The sequence below is a fragment of the Dermacentor variabilis genome, chromosome 10, assembly GCF_050947875.1.
Source record: "Dermacentor variabilis isolate Ectoservices chromosome 10, ASM5094787v1, whole genome shotgun sequence".
NCBI lineage: Eukaryota > Metazoa > Arthropoda > Arachnida > Ixodida > Ixodidae > Dermacentor > Dermacentor variabilis.
Genome location: NC_134577.1, coordinates 19279157 through 19299359, shown reverse-complemented (window position 1 = coordinate 19299359; position 20203 = coordinate 19279157). Strand labels below are relative to the sequence as shown.

At 43.8% G+C, this 20203-nt stretch overlaps 1 protein-coding gene across 1 annotated transcript in view; it reads right to left on the bottom strand.

Moving 5' to 3' along the window:
• The window catches only part of LOC142560062 (vitellogenin-6-like), a 50095-nt gene extending 34225 nt beyond the window's left edge, over positions 1-15870 (bottom strand). Inside the window, exons 1-7 of the mRNA XM_075671839.1 lie at positions 15795-15870; positions 10054-10196; positions 9259-9393; positions 5763-5900; positions 4734-4901; positions 3942-4081; positions 1295-1478 (exon numbers count right to left, since the gene is read on the bottom strand). Coding sequence (XP_075527954.1) covers positions 1295-1478; positions 3942-4081; positions 4734-4901; positions 5763-5900; positions 9259-9393; positions 10054-10196; positions 15795-15837 — 951 coding nt within the window. The 5' untranslated portion in view covers positions 15838-15870. The remainder of the gene's footprint in view (positions 1-1294; positions 1479-3941; positions 4082-4733; positions 4902-5762; positions 5901-9258; positions 9394-10053; positions 10197-15794) is intronic.
• Between the last annotated feature and the right edge of the window lie 4333 nt (positions 15871-20203).

The window sequence follows — 20203 nt, the reverse complement described above, 5'->3', positions numbered from 1 at the left end:
TCAGCTTACTGTCCGTTGCCTACAAAGTATTTACTAAGGTAATTGCAAATAGAATCAGGAACACCTTAGACTTCGGTCAACCGAAGGACCAGGTAGGATTCCGTAAAGGCTACTCAACAATAGACCATATTCACACTATCAATCCGGTGATAGAGAAATGTGCGCAATATAACCAACCCTTATATATAGCTTTCATTGATTACGAGAAAGCGTTTGATTCAGTCGAAACCTCAGCAGTCATGGAGGCATTGCGGAATCGGGGTGTAGACGAGCCGTATGTAAAAATACTAAAAGATATCTATAGCGGCTCCACAGCCACCGCAGTCCTTCATAAAGAAATTAACAAAATCCCAATAAGGAAAGGCGTCAGGCAGGGAGATACGAACTCTCCAATGCTATTCACAGCGTGTTTACAGGAGGTATCCAGAGACCTGGATTGGGAAGTATTGGGGATAAGAGTTAATGGAGAATACCTTAGTAACTCGCGATTCGCTGATGATATTGCCTTGCTTAGTAACTCAGGGGACCAACTGCAATGCATGCTCACTGACCTGGAGAGGTAAAGCCGAAGGGTGGGTATAAAACTTAATCTGCAGAAAACTAAAGTGATGTTTAACAGGCTCGGAAGAGAACAGCAATTTACAATAGGCAGCGAGGCACTGGAAGTGGTAAGGGAATACATCTACTTAGGGCAGGTAGTGACGGCAGATCCGGATCATGAGACTGAAATAATCAGAAGAATAAGAATGTGCTGGGGTGCGTTTGGCAGGCATTCTCAGATCATGAACAGCTGGTTGCCTCAAGAGAAAAGTACATAACTGCTGTTTCTTACCAGTACTCACGTACGGGGCAGAAACCTAGAGGCTTACGAAAAGGGTTCTACTGAAATTGAGGACGACGCAACGAGCTATGGAAAGAAGAATGATAGGTGTAACGTTAAGGGATAAGAAAAGAGCAGATTGGCTGAGGGAACAAACGCGAGTTCATATCTTAGTTGAAATCAAGAAAAAGAACTGGGGGGGGGGGGGGGGCATGGGCAGGACATGTAATGAGGAGGGAAGATAACGGATTGTCATTAAGGGTTACGGACTGGATTCCAAGGGAAGGGAAGCGTAGCAGGGGGCGGCAGAAAGTTAGGTGGGCGGATGAGATTAAGAGGTTTCCAGGGACAACATGGCCACAATTAGTACATGACCGGGGTAGTTGGAGAAGTAGGGGAGATGCCTTTGCCCTGCAGTGGGTGTAACCAGGCTGATGATGATGATGATGATGATGAAACTAAAAGCGAGCTTACTTTCTGCTTGTTGGCGTGCACGTCGAATTCCTTGAAAGCAGGGTGTGCGTGTCTGAGCTCATCGTGAGTCTTCAGGTCCGCAGTCGTGTGCATATCCTGGGCCAGCGAGTGTTCCTTGTCGACGTCCTCAGGGAGTGGTGTCTCCGTGGTGGCGTCGTGTTCCTCCAGGAGGTCCAGGGTGCGACTGCAGATGTGCGTGGCCAGTCGAAGCAATTGCAAGGTGACGCGAGAAGTTCGCGAGAGAAATACTTAACCACAGCTCTTCAGCGCCGGCTGGCGAAGTAATTATGTTTAATGCAAAGTCAGGAACAGCGGCGCATATATGCGCACGTCACCTCGAAAGCGAGCTAAGGCGTGGCTGTGTTTTTAATAAGCACTAATTGTGGTTTTATCAAACATACAAACAACTATGATTTCTATTTTGCCGTTGTAGTCAGTCGTGAATATTATTCAAAGTTGAAGTTTTGGATAACATGTTTACCTGTTCGCGAGTTCTTGTATCGATAATGACGACGCATAACGCTCTTGCTGTGAGCACGTGTTGAGCCGCCGTCACTGTTGAGTTGCAACGCAGTTGTAGGTAATGCGCTGTCTTGCGTATTTATGTTTACATGTGTATTCTGTATTTGTCGCTTCTGCACAAAAACGCGTGTCTATAGGCGAACAGCCATTGGCTCCAGCAGAGGCTGAAAGCTCGAGCATAGGACCCGCATGAGACGAGCCTGCTTCAAAATTAACTCCTACCAGTTCCTGTTAAGCTTTGTGTTTTCTCCGATATTGCGCAAAAATATAAAACATACTGGGTTTTACGTAACAAACCACGGTGTGGTTGTGAGGCACGTGATAGTGAGGGATCCCGGAATAATTTTGGCCACCTCGGGTTCTTGAGCGTGCAACTAATTCTGTGTACACTGGAATCTGCGTACACAGCATGGTTGGGAATCGGACCTGCTACCGCGTGCCCAGCAGCGCACCGCCATAGCCACTAGTTGAATTGAATGATGGAGTCTTGCCTGCCCTAACCACGATTTGACTATGAGGCACGCCATAGACGGGGACTCCGGAATAATCCTGACGAGCAAACTGTCTTTGACGTGCTCCCAATGGACGAGATACGAGCGCTTTCTCTCTTCTCTTTTTGTTTGCGTGTTTGCCTAAATGAAATACGGCCTCCGCGGCCGGAATTCGATCCCGCGACGTCGTGCTTCGAGGCGCAACACCATAGCCGCTAAGCCACCATCACGGCGGGTGCCTCCCGCTTGCTGAAGGGTTACGCTTGTTGCAGAGCTGCGCGAATTCGACAGCCAAGCTGGTTGAAGAGATACGTTGATCGAAGAGCTGCGCCGTCTGATTACTTACGCCTGGTGAAGACTTACATGACGCGAACACTTGCTCTGGGTTGATGACACGCGGGATTTCGCAAAAGCCTTAGCATGCATTAAGAACTAGGTGGCCCATTGTAAAGCCGTTTGTTTGATAAGGTTCTTTGATCAAGAAGTAGCCGGCTAATTAGGCTGGTAATTAAGGTGACGATAAGTTTGGTAGATGTTTTCATGCTGCGCTGTGCTTGTTATCGTTCAGCGACGCGACCTTCTTTAAATGCGAGCTTTCTTTCCTTCTTTCTTGGCACTTTACCGCAGGCTGCTAGGCAGGTAGGTTCCTGTCTCGTCTCGCTTTAGTAAAAACAAAACAACGACCAACCAATGGTTGGTCGTTGTTTCGAGCATACCAGTACGACCGAGCTCAGCAACCCCGGTACATTAACTATTAGGCCAGGTTCGCTTTTCTTTCTTCCTTTGAGCTTGTGCTGCTCACTGTGGCATTGGGCCACGAACGCACGCGTATTTTCGTTCAAAAGCCAGACACAGGTCTTCGAAACTCTCGGCGCGTACCCTCATATGCCACTTTCTCGTCTTGAGACAGCTCGTGCTCGAAAGCACCTTGTTAGGCTGCACAATTTTTTTTCTTTTTAAAGGTAAGTACGAATCCTGCAATGAATGTTACCTTGCCTACACTTCAAACCAAAACAGAACACCCTTTTCTTGGGTGTTTTCTTGTAGCCAATAGACAGTACTATTGGTTTACCGCCGCAATACACTGGTTCCGCGTTAGTTTGTACAGCTGCGGTGGTAAAGAGCAGCCAGACAACGCAGTCTGCATTGGAACAAGGCCACTCTATGTAGCACAGAGCCTGTACATTCCGTTTTATGACTTCGTGCTGCTAGGGCCCGAGCGCTACAGAAAAATGGGAATGCTGCCGAGCAGCCGCTGGATTTCGACATCACCGCTTTCGTCACGCCGCTGACTTGGCAGCGCAATTTTCGGCCCTAGTAGCGTGACGTCATAAAGTGCAGTGCAGAGGCCTTGTATTATTTGGGTAGCGTTGGCCCCAAAGCGCCTTTGTAACCAGGCAGTCGATGATAACTCGCAAGCTGCATCACGGCAGGGTCTTCATACACACGGTGCAGAAGCGCCATAGGCCGTCTTCTTCACATCGGGGATGAATCGTCACTAAGAACCACCAGCAAACGGACTTCTATTACTTCCAAAGGGTGCAAGCATTCGCTTGTGTATCTTTTGATGCATCAGTTGCTCAGATTGATAAACACCTGCAAAGGAGGTCTTGTTTCTCTCGAGCTATGCTTACTTCAGTTTCACGTGAATCTTTTTGCCCTCGCCGTGAGGCTTGAACAGGTATCCAGACTCGGCCCAGGCATGGACGATCACGTAATGCTGCGCTGTTCCCTTGAGTTCGTAATACACCTCAGATGAGGAGGAGGACGGGTGCTGAAAAGAAAGAGAGAGGCGTAAACACTACCATGGTAGCCAATCTAACCGTCACCGACGTGATATTACTGATAAACTGAAGCACAACCATAATGTGGCGTGAAAGTTTCCAGAACTTCTCTTCCATCAGAATGTTCGAAAAAGTTAGGATGCGTTACGCGCCATGCGGATGTTCCAGCGCTGAAATTTCGTCGAGTGCGAAAGACATACAAAACAAACTTTCTTCCACACGAGTAAAAAGGGTTTCCGACGAATAAGTTGCCACTCGCCGTGGTTGCCAAGCTTTTTCTGCATCGCGCTGCTGAGCTCGAGGTAATGGGTTCGATCCAGACCACGGGGGCCGCATTCCGGTGGCGGCGAAATGCAAGAACGCTCACGTTGTTAAATAAGAAACCTAAGTGGTCAAAATTATTTCGGAGTACCCCACTATATGGTGTGCTTCCCACGTGGTTCACCGTTTTGGCATGTAAAACCCCAGAACTTAATCCTCAAGGACAATTTGCCGGCCTAAAACAGTTTATCATTTTCTTATATATAGTATGTTATATTTGCGAATGCGCTGGGGCTTCCCCGTCGCTTGGGTGTGTATTCTTTTTAACGCGCACGTTCAACACAAACTCAGCAGCCAGGGCGCAGCTGACGTGTTACTCACCGTTTCCTCTGCCTCGCACTTGACGCACTTTTTAGCAACCTCCCGGCCTAAGATGGCGAAATTGGGATGGTCACACTTCTCCAGGTTTTTAACCTTGGTCACCTCAATGTAGTCGTGCTCTTCTTCGTGCACGACGTACATCGTCTCGCAAGGGCCGTGCAGACCATCCTGTAGGAATATTGCGCGAAAAACATTGGCATTACACGTCAACAGTAAGATAAATTGCAGAAGGGCTTGGTCTGCGTGAAGCCATTTGTAATTATAAACACATCAGTAAGTTAACACTCGCGAGGGCAAGTAAAGGCGAATTTACGCCGCTAAATCGGTATTGTACTCTTGTAAATCATGTTGGTTCTCAGCTTCATGATCGTGGCGCCCGTGGTCTTCAGAATATCGATATCATCGACTGCGCGAGCTCACACTTGGAGTTTTGCAAAATTTGTAGCTTAGTCTCGAGCGACATAACCTTAGGTTTTGTCGGCCACCTATAGGAGGCCGACAAAGGTGGCCTACAGGTGACCTATATGGCCTATTGGTGGCCTATTGGTGGCCGCGGAAGCACAGGTATACCTGCCGTTACCTGCTAGATTAGTAAATGTGTTGGCGTATGAAGCAGCGCGATTCTACACTGATAATATGAGTACATGGTGAAATGTCAGGAGAAAAATGAACGAGGACCAAAGTAAGACGTGTTTGTGTACCCTAGTCTTCCTTTCGTCCACATTTATCTTTGGAGCTGAAATTTCACCATGGATACATTCCAACTCGCACGTAGTATATCCTTATTCTAAGTACAATCAGAACTTTAATCTTGCGGGCATTGGACCTTGATGTTCCCGCAGTGCTTTACTATCAGTGCCAGTAGGACGATAGGGTTTAGAAATTCTCTCGGGGCTCATCTGTAATGTGAATCGCGGTTGTATGCAGATAGCCCCGACGATGAAGTACAGATATCTCACCAGTCCCACACGTCAGACTATGATGGAGGGCTGCCTGCCCATCCTTATAAAGCCTCGGCTGCCAGCCTACCTCCTTGACGTGGTACTCTTTCTCATCGTGGTGTTCGTGACGTCCTTTCACGAGGTCCAGTTGGAAGAGGGACAGCACGCCCTTCTTCACGTTCTTCACCCACACGGGTTCGCTCTTGCCGATCTCGATCTCCTCGATCTGCAGAAAGTTGTATACATTGACAGGGGTTAGCGCGAACAATTGCTAGGTGCGGGGTCTGCTTGTCGGTTCATAGGCGCTGGTAAAGTCGTGGCTCACTGCCTTTAAGATGAAGCTCTAGCACGGGGCCAACTACGATTTCCCTATTCAAATACTTGTAAAACGCAAAAAATATTTTTATAAGGCAAATGCTGGATGACTGCTCTGAATGAAATTTGTTGCACTCTAGAGAGAAAGTTACATTCTGCAGGCTCTGAAGAAGAATTTTCACTAAGGACTGAACTTCTTACAAAAAATTTCTAAGGGTGGTAAGCTTAAAGATATACATGAAGTACAAGGTTTACAAATTCCTAACTTTACCAAAAATAAATGTCGCACTTGTGCAAACTGCATGTGTTAGAGCATTCAAAGCGGACAATTATTATATAGCTCTAGTAAAAATGTTTTAATACTTACTAGGATTTTCTATGGATGTGCTCACAAATTGCTGGTATGTTTCAGAGTGGCTTGAAATCAGCATCGGGTTTATCTGCTTTAAATGTATCTATAGGTACTGTTTATAGAATTGGGATATCGTTATTTATTTCGAAGTTATAGAATCGAAAGCTTTGTACTTCCCCCATCCAGTTCGCACTATTATGCTCACCAATGACTCACACAATGCGATTACCGATACTGAATGCACTGACACTTTTAACTCAGCATTTGCAACAAAGAAATCAAAACATATTTTTCTTTACCTTGTACAATATCGAAGCTCACATTCCATGCATCACATTTTATGCTGATGGAATGCCATATATAATGCAGAAGACCAGGCTCTTCTTAATTTGGCGTTGATAAAGTTAACTATAGACTTATAAGAAACACATGACACATGGCTGCATCATACTTGTCCTTATTATCCTCACAGTCACTCTGTTCAGGAACCATGCCGGATGATTGGAAGGTGTGAAATGTCGTTCCAGTCTACAAAACAGCTAACAGGGATTCTCCATTAAATTATCGAGCCATCTCACTAACCATGTGCTGTGCAAAATCATTGAACATGTTTACTCTCAAATCATCGCCTTCTTAGACTATAAGCACTTTTTTCACCCTACGCAACATGTTTTTCGCAGAGGGTTCTCTTGCGAAAGCCAATTAGTTCTTTTTGCTCATGACTTGCGTACTAACCTTGACACCAATGTACAGACTGATGAAATCTTTTTTTGGATTTTGCCAAAGCATTTGATAATGTATTTCACTGATGTATGCTACTAAAACTCCAACTGCTGAACTTGGACCCTAACGTTCTAATCTGGATAACGGAATTTTTGTTTAATCGCACACAAATGGCTTTATAATCAACAATCACCTATCAAGCCTCCTCCCCGTAACCTTTGGCGTGCCCCAAGGATCTTTCTTTGGTCCCCTGTTATTTTAAATATATAATAATGATTTAGCTAACCTGTCTACTGTAATATACGCATGTTTGCAAACGACTGCATTATCTACCGCACTATCAAGAACTCCTGTTACCAAACAGCTCTCCAGAATGATCTTAATAGTACCTTATAATGACGCAGCAATCCACTGAAGACCCTAAACGCTAGCAAACGTAAATACATGTCCTTCTCCCGCTGTCATAACTTTTTCTTCTTCCCATGCACAATTAATTACAGGTCACTAGAACCAGTACAATGCTTCAAGTATCTAAGCGTAACCCCATCTCACAATTTGTCTTGGCCCGCACTTGTCGCTAGCATTATCTCGCAGTTAACAAAATGTTAGGTTTTCTAAAACGTAATCTGCATAAAGTCCCACCACATGTGAAATTACTAGCTCATTACTGCAGCTTATAAGTCCCTTGTTAGGCCGAAACTAGAATACGCGTCAGCCATCTGCGACCCGTATCAAGCATATATCACCTACGCATTAGAATCAGTTCAAAATCGTGCTGTTAGATTCATTTTTTCATCACGCTCATACGACGTCAGCATTTCATCTCTGAAACTGGAATCCGGCTTATCAGTGCTTTCATGTCGACGTAGCATTTCCACTCTTTCCCTGTGCCATGAGCGCTCTTTAATCAAGCACCTTGCATCAGAGCAACAGCACACATATCTCACCGCACCAGCAATCCACTTCAAGTAGCTCGAACAACCACCTTCACTATCTCCTTTTTCTTCCGAACCGCCACAGACTGGAAAGGCCTTCCCCCCAAGATTGCTACTACCACTTGTCTATCTTCGTTTGTAGAACTTGTAACAGACCATTTTTGAATGATTATTTATCACGATGTTCTCGATATTTTATAAAAAGCCACCCCTTACGTAGTGCCCCTACAGGGGACCTTTAAGGTAATAAAATTAACGCAACTGCACACAACTATCTACAGTTTGGCTTTTTTTCCAAGAATATTTGTACAAAGCTTGATGGTCTAAATAAAAAATATGCTTCATATAGTTAGTAGATTGTAAATTCAATGTAACAAACCACCTCAAATTTAGTGCAATCTTTGCCGAGAAAAACGATTTCTCCAATCTCATGTAGCTATATATTAGCCCCCGACCTAAGCCTTCCTGTTAGGGGTCGGAAAGGAGCAATATTGAGTTGATTGGCAGACTGGCGATGCGAAAGTCTATCCAAAGTTGAAATGCTAGCTTCTCGCGTCATGAAATTTGCATAGTATCTGCTCGGGAGTATGCGTTGCTTAATAAACAAGAATTGTAATTCTCACACCATGTCTTAGTAAACCTGTAATGCCCGGCATCTCATATATGCTATGCTCAGTTTTTGATACCTCAAACTGCTGATTTCAGCACGATAAACTTAACGCGTAGCCTATAGATGCCTTTTTCATACGTTGGAGTGACTTTTCACTGGTGCCTAGTTCAGTAAACCATGGAAGTCAACGGAAATCAAGTTTATTTTGATTCATCAATAAAGGAATTCGGAGCCGCCTGATGGTTGCGCCAACGACTGATTCAATAATATAATAATTATAATATTGCAATTGAGCTTTAAGCCATATAAAGCCTTATTATTTCTTGTACAAATGTGCTATCTGTGGCCAGGGAAGACGTCACCTCGTTGTTCTCGTTTTCCTTGACGTGGAGCTATGTTTGGACATTACGTGGTTCATGGCCTTGCAAGAAAAAATTTGAATGTCTTGAAGGACTTGTGCGGACTTGTGTGTGCTCAAAACATTAGGCATCCGAGTTCAAGTGCAATGAGTGTCGTGGCTGCGTTCGTTGCTGTTTAGCGTTCTTATTCTTTTGCTTTTGTAATTATGTGTATGTCGCAATCTTAAATGACGTTAACCACGGCGCTGTTTCCATGATTAGTCTTGTCAAAAAAAAAAAGAACACTGTACCTTCCCGTGGTCGAACTTGCCGGCAAAAGGTTGTTCTAGAGCGCCGACGAGGTGATCATTCGACGCGTAGTGGAACTCGTGATGAGTGAGGTCGATCTCCTCCGAGTTGAACGAGTCCGTTTCGAAGTTCACGATCTGGAAGAGTGATGATAACGGCCTCTGATATTCGTAATGCTTCAGTGATATCTAAAAAGGAACCTGATTCATTATGACACAAGGAGAACAAGAATTCTGCTGTTATATTCATTCCTCAAAGTTAAAAGCCCGTTAAGCTTTCTTTCCCGGTGACTATTTGTGTGCTTGCGTCTCCGATTAGGCGAATTCTTTAGTTTTTAAGTTGTTTTATAACTAAAAGTAAGAACAAGAACTTTGAACTGTTACCATATCAAAACACAGAATGGTGGCTTAATAACAAGAGCAAATATAGACATGTCTGACCAGGTTACTCAACTAACATGAAGTTCATTGCCCCTGAAATACCCAATAGCCGCCAAGCAGTGTAGCACCGTGCAGTTGAATTAGGTTCTGTAAGGTTTTGCTTCGAAGACATGGAGGCAGAAAAATTATCCGTGGTGTTGCAAGAAAAAAAGTTAGTCGCACCGTAATTGTGTAAAACTAAAACAAAAAGATCACCGATCATAGCAGTGAAAAGAGTAATTGAGCACAAATTTTAGGGAATTCAGAGGCTCTGCACTTTTGTCACTGCCACCAGCTGTGAGATGTTGTGCCAGCCGTACGTCTTGCAATTTCGTGCTAATTATTACATTAGTCGATCAGTAGCTTCCTTGAGGTTACCTTAAAGTGCGTGTGATCTGGCTTGGGCTGCATGATGACTTTGCTTCGGAATCCAAGGCCAGTCAATTGATGCCGGTGCTCAGGGTTTAGAACGTGCATCGTTCCCTTGTACTCGTACACATACTCCTTGCCGACCTCGAAACCTTATGGCCAGAGAAAGAACTGTGTGAGTGTTTAACCTTTACTATCCAAAGAAAAGGAGTGTGCCCAATGACAAATAATGTGTTAGAAACAAACCTTCTCAATGCATTCGCTTAAGTAAATATTGGCACATGCCAGCACAACTAGGCAGATCTGCCACCAAGTTATGCCTTGGTTGGCACCCCGCACTTGAGGAATTTTGAACTCAGCGGAATTGTGATGGTTGGAAGAACTGAATTATTTGTTAATGAAAGTTCGAAAATGTTGTTGCTTTAACTACGTGCATTTCATTTCACACGATAGGGAACCTTATCTACATAAGCTGTAGCTATAGCCAGAGAAACATGTAAGTTCGATGAAACCGATTCCTGATTTATCTTCTGGAAAGTACCTCGCTTACAGCAGCTGCATTAAGTAAACGGGAGCAGTGTCTTTAGCCCAATTCCTTTGCGGTGCGAAAAAGAACCGCGAGCTCTTAGGTTATCATTATGCTTCAAAATGTTGTACTTGTTTGTATAGCGTGAAGCTTACCTTTCGCTTTCTTTGTCCTACTCCTTGTAGTTTTGTGTGGCAGTATTTCGACCGTGTTAATTGGGCCTTTCATGGAGACAATGAATTATTGAACTTTTTTCAATACCGGAGGTGCAATAGTCTGAACTAAAGCAACACCGTAGACTGTCTAATCTAGGTGGTTGCATGGTGGATCACTCCTGATATCAGCGCACGTTACGGGTAGCCACAAGGGTGCTTTGTTACGCGAGACACTCCTGGAAGCAGTGCCACTCAACGGCGTCGGTGGACCGATTCTGGTAATGCTATCACTTTCTACCCACTCATGTACATCACATGTTACCGAACTTCAGTGCTTGTTTGGCCCGATTTGGTGTCAGCGTGTTACCAAGTGCAAATAGCGGGGGAGAACTTGAGGCGAAGGGAGGCGTCGCTCACACGGTATGACGTTAGCGTAGAAGTGTTCGGAAAGGAAGCACTCCCGTACAGTACCGCTCGTTTATACTTTACAAATTGTATTCTTATTATGCACTGTGACCACATAGGACATTTGCCAACGTCTCCACTCAGAGGTGCAATCAATCGAGGTTTTGCATGGCTTGTATGCTCGTTTAATAGCACCAGTAATTTTTCATATTTCTCAGCACGCATAAACCGTATCACTTGCAGTTCTATGGTCGCGGTCAACATCCTCTTGCAAGTGAGAAATATCTATGGAGGAAAAGCGTACACGAGAACACTCCTGAAAATTTTTCCACATTGTCATTCCCTTAATTCATTTGAGCTGGGAATGAGAAAACATACATACACATCTCGTTTACCACTGCAAAATAAGGCAACATACACTACTACGCGTTAAATTTCTCCTGTTCGTTTTACTTTTATCTTACGCGTTGAGTGAAATGCGACCCTGCCGCACGTATGAACTACGCTGATTCAGTACCTGACCCAAGAAACCTAAAGCACTCGCAGAATCCGGGACTACTTAGCGCAGTAACAGATGTGCACAAGTTTCCGCAGCTTTCATTGCTGCAGAAAGTTGTCCGCGCCTATATCGGCACCGCCAGAATAAAGGCGTATCGGTATTTAGAGAGCGATGGAAATCATCGTCGTTGCGCTATTCTAATGTGAAGCAGTGGCGTTGCTTCACTTCGTTTCTGGAATAAATCAGTCAAAATAAATGCCCAGCGTATCGGGTTATGCGTCCAGAAGCGTTCGAAAGCTTTATATGCCAGTTTTCATGGCTGTTTGAAAAATCTAGGTCACCCATGAAGCTTTTTTTTTGCCAAAATGTGGAAAAGTTTCGGAGTAATAGACACGAAGAATTTGAAGTGTATGTAGCAGTTAGGGCTTAAAATGAAAATGGCCAAGCCCTTATTTTATGGCCAGTTTGGAAGCGTTAACCAAAGCTTCACAACTTTCCACGCATTCCCGAGATTACCAAAAGTGGCAGAAATTTCATATCTAGTCTAAATGGGTGCTTATCTTTCAGTGACACGTACCGAAAGTTTGAAGGGCTCTGGTTTCACAGAGTAAATAATCACAGAGTATTCGCCTTAACTCATGTTTATGCGTTATGCAAGGCGTGTAATGAGTGTAATAGCTTTTGCGCAGTCTCCGCGGTGAGCGGGTTCCGGAGCAGCTGCACCTGCACGGTGTTCAACCGTTGCCTACTCTTCACGCAGTGTCTTAAGCGGGGACATTGAATTCAAACCTAGCCCCAAGAATAACGCATGAAGATCGATACTAGCTACCTGATTAACCGCTAATTCCACCTCTGACGAAACTCAATAAAATAACGATCAGCGCATAGTTGCCGAAATTTTCTATAAACTGCTTTCACGGCAGGAAAAAATGACTCTTGACTTCTCTACTCTTCGTCAGACCACCAGTTCTCGATTTCAAGACTTGGATCGGGTTGCTGTTTTTGAATCCTTCTCACCTAACACAGGTACTTTTGATGCCACTGCAGATTCTCGATGTGATATGTCATTTGTTTACTCAGAAAGTAGATTCTCTGATGGTAGAGGTGACCACTTGAGAAACAACTTCCTTGAGTAAAGAAGTCAAGGTGACAGCCCTGGTTACTAAGATGACTCTGGTTCGCCTCCCTGGTTTTCCATGCATCCTCCTCTCTCTCTCTCTCTCTCTCTTGAATCTTCTTAGCCTTATAAACCAAGTGATGTTGTTATTCCCTCTGTTGTGTCTTTCAATGTATTCTAGTCCTTAAGTAACACGGTTACCTGCCGTGCTGTCTTAGCGTTTACGGCGTTGCGCTGCTGAGCAAGAGATCGCGGGATCTAATCCCGGTTCCGGCGGTCGTGTTTCGATGGAGGCGAAATGGAGGAACGCCCGTGTACTGTGCATTCGGTGTACGTTAAAAAACCCAGGCGGTCAAAATTACGTTGCAGTAAAACTTTGATTTGGGCGAGCTGGTTCATGGGCGATTTTGGGCGAGTTTGGTTCAATTAACCTGGAGTCCCTCACCACAGGCACACTGTAGCGTGAGTCTACAGACACGCACTACAGGCAGGCCTTAGAAATCGATTATTCTCGTTGCCGTGCATATAGAAATCGATCCAAGTTACGTTTAATGTGTAAGGTCATGGGGTCTGAGGTATATTTGAGGCCTTTGCAACTAATTACGTATACGAGTGCTTTGGAGCATTATGAGTGTGTTTTACGAGTGGCGTCACATTCAGCCAGCTCCCGTGATGTTAGTTAAGATTCCAGCATGATGAAATTTAGGGAACTTGGGGGTAGCGCCACCGCAAATACCTGTGCAAAGGTACACGCATTTGGATCAAATAAAGTGATGGCAAAAAAAAATTTTAGCAAGTGCTGAAAAGTATCACGTTGCCGTTTTTAGCTACGTTTCCTGTGTACAGCGATAACTCTACAATCTACAAAGTGCATATTTGGTGGTAAAGGCGGCCATGGTAACTGCGATGTGTCACAAGTGCTTAATGTTCCTGGATTAAGCGTTGCAGAAACGCAGAAACGTTGCATATAATTATTCAATCGTTCTTTTATTTTTTTGGTATCTCCATGCGTGATACAAGGTTTGTGGTCAGTTTATCCAGTGTCGTCAGGGAACTACACAAAGCAGTTTTTTTATATTTCTTGAAAAGGAGAGACAAGTTAGGGGTAAGTGTAGAGAAAATTTCGAGTTGCTAAAAATGCGCTTTTTAGCAATAAATTATGTATACAAGTGCTCCGGAGTGTTATCAGTGGCGTAAAATTTACACTGCTGCTCTGGCATAACTACAATAACCACCGAAGTCAAATTTACTCAACATATGACGAAAGATATGGCAAGATTGGGTGTAACGTAAAACGTTTCTTAATAAAAAAATAGTGTCGCAAATAAAAATTGCCTTAAGGAACAGTTCGAAAGTGTCACGATGTCGTTCAGAGCTATGTTTCCCAATCTCCAGAGAGACCAACGCGTTACACAAACTGTATATATAAATGAAATGGGTGGAGGAGGGGGGGGGGGGTCATGTAGCCTAAGTGCGATGCGTGGCGAAATTTTAATGTTTCTGGCTTAATTAAGAGAGTTACAAATAATTATAAATCCTGGCTTCTGTATATTTCCATGCATAATAGAAAGTTCGCCTGCTGTTCTCAATGAACTAAATAAGGTGCCTTGTTCATTCTTAGTTACAGACACGGCCAAGTAATGGGTGATGTATAGACATAGTTCCAAGGGGGAGGTTTAATTCGGATCTTGGCTATAAATCACCTATAAAAGCAATCTGGAGCATTATAGGTACGTCATATAAGTGGCATAAGATATAGCCAGCTGCCCTGACAGAACTAAAATTGCTACCAAAATCAAATTTAGCGAGAATGGGTCGAACTGTATAGGAAATCTTTGTGTGAAGCTTAATTCGTGTGTATGTATATATGCAGTCTTCGTAAACAGTTCGTTTAATCGCGTGTTCGTGTTTTGCGGATGCTGTCATTGATGCTTTGTAATGTCCCAACTTAACTGTAGGCCATACCTAGTTTAAATCTAGCGACAAGGGTGATGATGGCATGTGCAGTGTGTGACATGAAGTTTCATGTTCATGACCTAATTCGAAGCGTTGCAAATAATTGCTGTGCCCTGCATTTCCTTTTATTTTATTTGCATGCTTCATACGATATCTGTAGTTGCTTTCGCCGGCGTAATCGTAGAACAAGGCACCTTGTCTATATTTGATTAAAATAATGGGGACGTTAGAGATAATACGTCTATGCAGAAGTCATAGTGTGCGACCTTTGCAGTAAATTACGTATGCAAGGCAGCCCGAAGCGTTATCAAAATGTGCTATGAACAACCAATAATTTATCTCGCAGTAAACTTTAAATGTAACCGAGATCAAACTTAGCTAGTTGACACTATGGTCAATGTTCTAGCAACGTAAAATATGTGTGGATGAATGACTGCCGTTGGTAAAATTTCTTAAAAAATTCTCGAAAGCCTCGTATGCTGGCAAGCTTTCAAACGGATGTCATATAAGAGGAATGCTTCTAAAATATGCAATTTCATTACGGACAACCGCAAATCTTAGTTCAACTGCTCCATAGACACAGCTTCGTAGGAATTCGGGTTGTGCTTTTGCAAGGTCCCATGAGCTTGTCTTTCTCGCGTGTAGCTTCGCCACAAGCAAAGTCGTCACATGCAACTACATAACGTAAGCGTTACATCTTCAGAGTGTTACATAGTATCTACATTAATCGGAAGTATCATAGTGTCAACACATTTAGCATGGAAATAAGCATATACATCGAACAAGTTTCACCTCCTCCGTTTCCCCCAGCTCAATGGAATAGTTTTTCTAGGACAATTTTCCTACGAGCAACCCTAACTGCCGTTACGGTGGCTGTTGTAGAGCGCTGATTTTACTCGAGCAACGTACAACAGTCTTTGATTAATTGAATTTAGGCGGCACGCAAAGCCCTATGTGCCTGCAGACAAATTTCGCATGCAGTTTACGTAGCGACATCGTAACATATGTTAAACACTCAGCATACTGGCAAGACGTGGTGTTCCTTAAGGAGCTTCCTTGGCGCCACACGGAATTCCAGCAACACCAACTCACCGGAGGCGGCGGCAGCCAGCAGCAATAACCATATCACTCTCATGGTGGCAGTTCACTAGCTCACGCCCATTCCAAGCGGAGATCTGAGCATCCACTCTTTCTTTGGAGGCCTTAAGTACCGAATAGCATTCGCTGTAGTGGCGCTGCTGTGCTGAGCTTAGGGCCAATGAGAAGGAGGGTAACTGAACTTTGGAACAAGGGTTCGCTGGTGTCGAGAGGAGGAAGGTTGCTGGAGGCATCAGAGTGCGTAAAGAGAGAGAAATAGAAGAGAGGAAAGGCAGAGAGGTTAACCAGACGCACGTCCGGCAACTCACTTGAGCAAGTCACACTTCACAAATCTCGTTCGGGGCTCAGATATCTCGATTGCGAAGCGTGCCGTCTTCCTGAGCGTCGTCGGTGACAGTAGTAGACGCTTGGGTGTCACACGTCGGGCTACTAGGAAGTCGCTCTTGGAAGTCATACGACCCCGACCATTGCGAATCCGACTGCCCTGCTGGTTTTTTATAGAGCTTGTGGCTGGTTCACGCGATAGCTGGCTGGTGCAAAGACGTCACTTGATTTCGAGCGCGTCGGCGGACAAATGGAATCCGGAATGTTTTCAAACATAGGGTGTCGAAATATTCTGAACGCTAATTTGGGGGTCTGTGGTGATAAAGTGACGAGCGTGCCAGTGAGTGGGCTGGCTAGGAATACAGGGAGGTATTGAACAAGCGATATCAGTGCGTAAGCGCGTGCGTGCTCACGTGCTACCGTGTTTCTGTCTGTAGTTTCTGTTTCACTTTTTTAAGCCGAAAGCCTTTCAAGGCTCATGGTGAAGTTTGTGTCAGCAGACCTAACCGCCGGAGTTTACGCCGAAGCGTTATCACGCTATATGAAGACAGATTAAAGAGATTAAAGAATGAAAAATGATTGACAGTGAGGGTTAGTGCATGATGACGTTATAATAGAGATTCGTTGAGCTTAATAATGACTAGTAATGACTAATAATGACTGCTAATGAGTCGGATATTACCAATATGTCAACGACTGCTCGTAATGACTACAATTGATTGGAAATGACTAGAAATGTCTAGTAATGAGCAATAATGACTAAAATGGCAACTAATGACTTGTAATGACCACTAATGACTACGGAATGACCAATATGTCTGACGACGGCTTGTAATGACCACAAGTGATTACAAATGACTAAAGATGCTTACCAGTGAGCAGTAATGACTAATAATGACCGAAATGGCTTGTAATGACTAGTATTGACTATGAAATGACCAATATGTCTAACGACAAGTTGTAGCGACTGCAATTGATTCGAAATAACTAAAGATACTTGGTCACTTTAGTCAATTTTTTTAGCCAATGCTGTTCTCCCATTGAATTGTGCACTCTGCTTATTAACGCCCTTTATGCACTTTGGTTTAAATATTCTATGTACTTTGAAATATGCAGGTTGAATAATTAGAAATAATATTTATTTACTTTGGTTTGTTATCCGCCAATATTCTATAGCTATACTAGTATATTTTGTTTGTGTGCTGATGCTCTTATGCATAGTTTATGAACTTATTCCCCTCTACGCTCTGTAATGCCACTGGCCCAGAGGGTATAATAAATAAATAAATAAATAATGACCAGTAATGACTAAAATGACTATTACTGACTTATAATGACTACTTATGACTACGAAATGACAAATATGTCTAACGATGAATTGTGACGACTAAAATTGATTAGAAATGACTAAAATGCTTAGTAATGACCAATAATGACTAATAATGACTGAAATGACTTGTAATGACTACTAATGACTAAGATATGACCAACATGTCTAACGATGGCTTGTAATGACCACATTTGAATACAAATGACTTAATATGCTTAGTAGTGAGCATTAATGACTAACAGAAAGAAGAGAAAGAGAAGAGGCGAGGAGAAAGAGGCGAAGGATAAGAGGAGCAAGAGTAGGCTTTCGCTGTTTACCTCTTACGAGAGATCTTAAGAGACCCTGTAATTTTTGGAGCACAGTTTTGGCTTGAGGGGGGGAGGGCGAGTCTCACTAATCACGATTGACACAAAAGGAATGTGTGGCGATTTAGCAGTAAACGTCAGAGAAATGCGTTAGCATAATTTCGCACCTTTATAAGGCCCCGAATCCATGATTTAAACCGCGTTCACATTGCAAAGTAACATTCAGGAGCTCCCTAGATACGTGTTCTGCCTCTGCAAGGAGTGAAGTGCAACTTAATTATGGTGGTCCAGAGCAGACCGCCGTGACTAACATACATGCATACATACATACATACATACATACATTCATACATACATACATACATACATACATACATACATACATACATACATACATACATACATACATACATACATACATACATACATACATACATACATACATACATACATACATACATACATACATACATACATACATACATGTTTACGCAAGTTTAGCGTAGCCCTTAGGCCGTCTAAGAACGATAGCCTTGAGAAGAGCGCAGACAACGGCGTTTGATGGTGCACATCAGTGGTGCTCGAGATGAAATTGAAGGAAATGCGTTTCTCACAATAAAACTTGTTAATTTTGTTTATGTTTATCTGGACGTTCACTCTCCGTTCAACTCAGGCGAATGTGTGTGCGTGTGGTATGCACGCGGATGCCCGACAGGAACGCGAATGCATGTGTACACCGCGCTCATGCTGCGGGAGCAGAACGGAAGACAGAACGCTGCAGTAGCTCTGCTGTAAAGCCACGGAGCACAGCGCAATGGAACTCTAGACCTCTTCTAGACCTTTTCTGGACCTCTTCTAGACCACCACGCGCGAGCGGCGCTTTCGCTGTCGATAGCGGAGCGGCAGGGCGTCGAGAACTCGCCCATATAGTTGTGCGGCCATAAAAATGCTATCGAACGTGTTCACGTAACTGCGATTGTAATGGATGTCAGACAGGGCTTTATTTGGCACTGCAATGACGACAACAAACGCACAGCGTACTTCATGCGCATTTAATAAGCCTGGCGCTTATCAGGAACCATGGCGCTTCCTTTCCCTGTGCCACCGCCAAAGGTGCTGACGCTCTGTGAAGCCAATGCCTAGAGCCGCGGCCGCTCACTTCGCCACGATCCGGGCCCACGATTGTTTCGCATGAACCGCAATGGAGAGCGCTGCAATACGACAGCGCATGAGTGCAGTCACGTGGTTTTATTTGATATCTCGTGGACTTCTTTTAAAACGCCGAAAGAAAATCACCACGCAGCATGCACGTTGCCATAAAAAATTGGATCCGTCATTTCTGAACCCCCTCTACGAGGCAACGAAACCCGCTTGACCCTAAAGTGAATAATAAAAATTTTGCAATATCCATCTTAGTTAATTAACAAATTAAGCAGAATATAAAGAAGAAACCCTAAGGAGCGCCACATGACGGCAAATCATGTGCCGTTGGTTTCATTCAGCTGCAGCTAACCACCTTTTTTTTAAATCCTTGGCACTAGTTGGCAGTAAACATGCTTGGCAGTAAACATGCTGTGTAATAGTAGCTTCGTATTTTTTGGAGACTTGGATTGTGTAGGTTGTAGGTAGCTTAATTTCGCACTGCATTTTTTACCTATGTGATCGATGTGCCTGGACCGTGACATGTTATGAAAAAAATAATGACACAGCGACACTTATAATAAGATACCCTACTGACCGCACGGTTAGTGAAAGAGTAATGACAATGGGGGGGGGGGCAGAATAGAAGGACGTGGCGACGATTTTATAAAATTCGTTTTCACTTTCCAGGTGTTGCGCCAGCTGCATAACCTAGCAAATGAGTCCTGGAGGTGGTAATAATCATTAGAACAGTTAATCATTTCATACTTCATACTGTTTCATAAGTGATTCCGTTCGCGTTTTGTAATGACCCGGCTACATTTGAACGTATGATGGACACTCTCTTTCAAGGATTTAGGTGGTCAATCTGCCTGTGCTACCTCGATGATGTTATTGTACTTTCACCAACTTTTACCCTGCCCCTCCACCAAAATGTTGCGGGGAGAAGAGAGGTTTAAATGCATTTACAGGGCATTTACAAACCATTCACTGGCATACAAGATGGAAGCCAGTTCGTGTGACATCAGCGACAGTCATCGTCTTCTGTCCTCAGCTTCGTCTCTGGCAGTGTTTTATAACAATGTAAAGTACAGTCATTAAGATAAAGATGAATATTTGGAGAGATGCCAACATGCAAATCGTTTATGTAGATAAAAAAAGCCGTGGCCGAGAACTGGAGGCTTGGAGAACTCCAGATGTCAGATCAATAGCAGTAGAGTCGGTCGAGCTGTAAGCGACGAATTAGGAACGAAGGGAAAGAAATCTTGGAATGCGCTTAAATATTTGAGGAAAATTTAGTACAG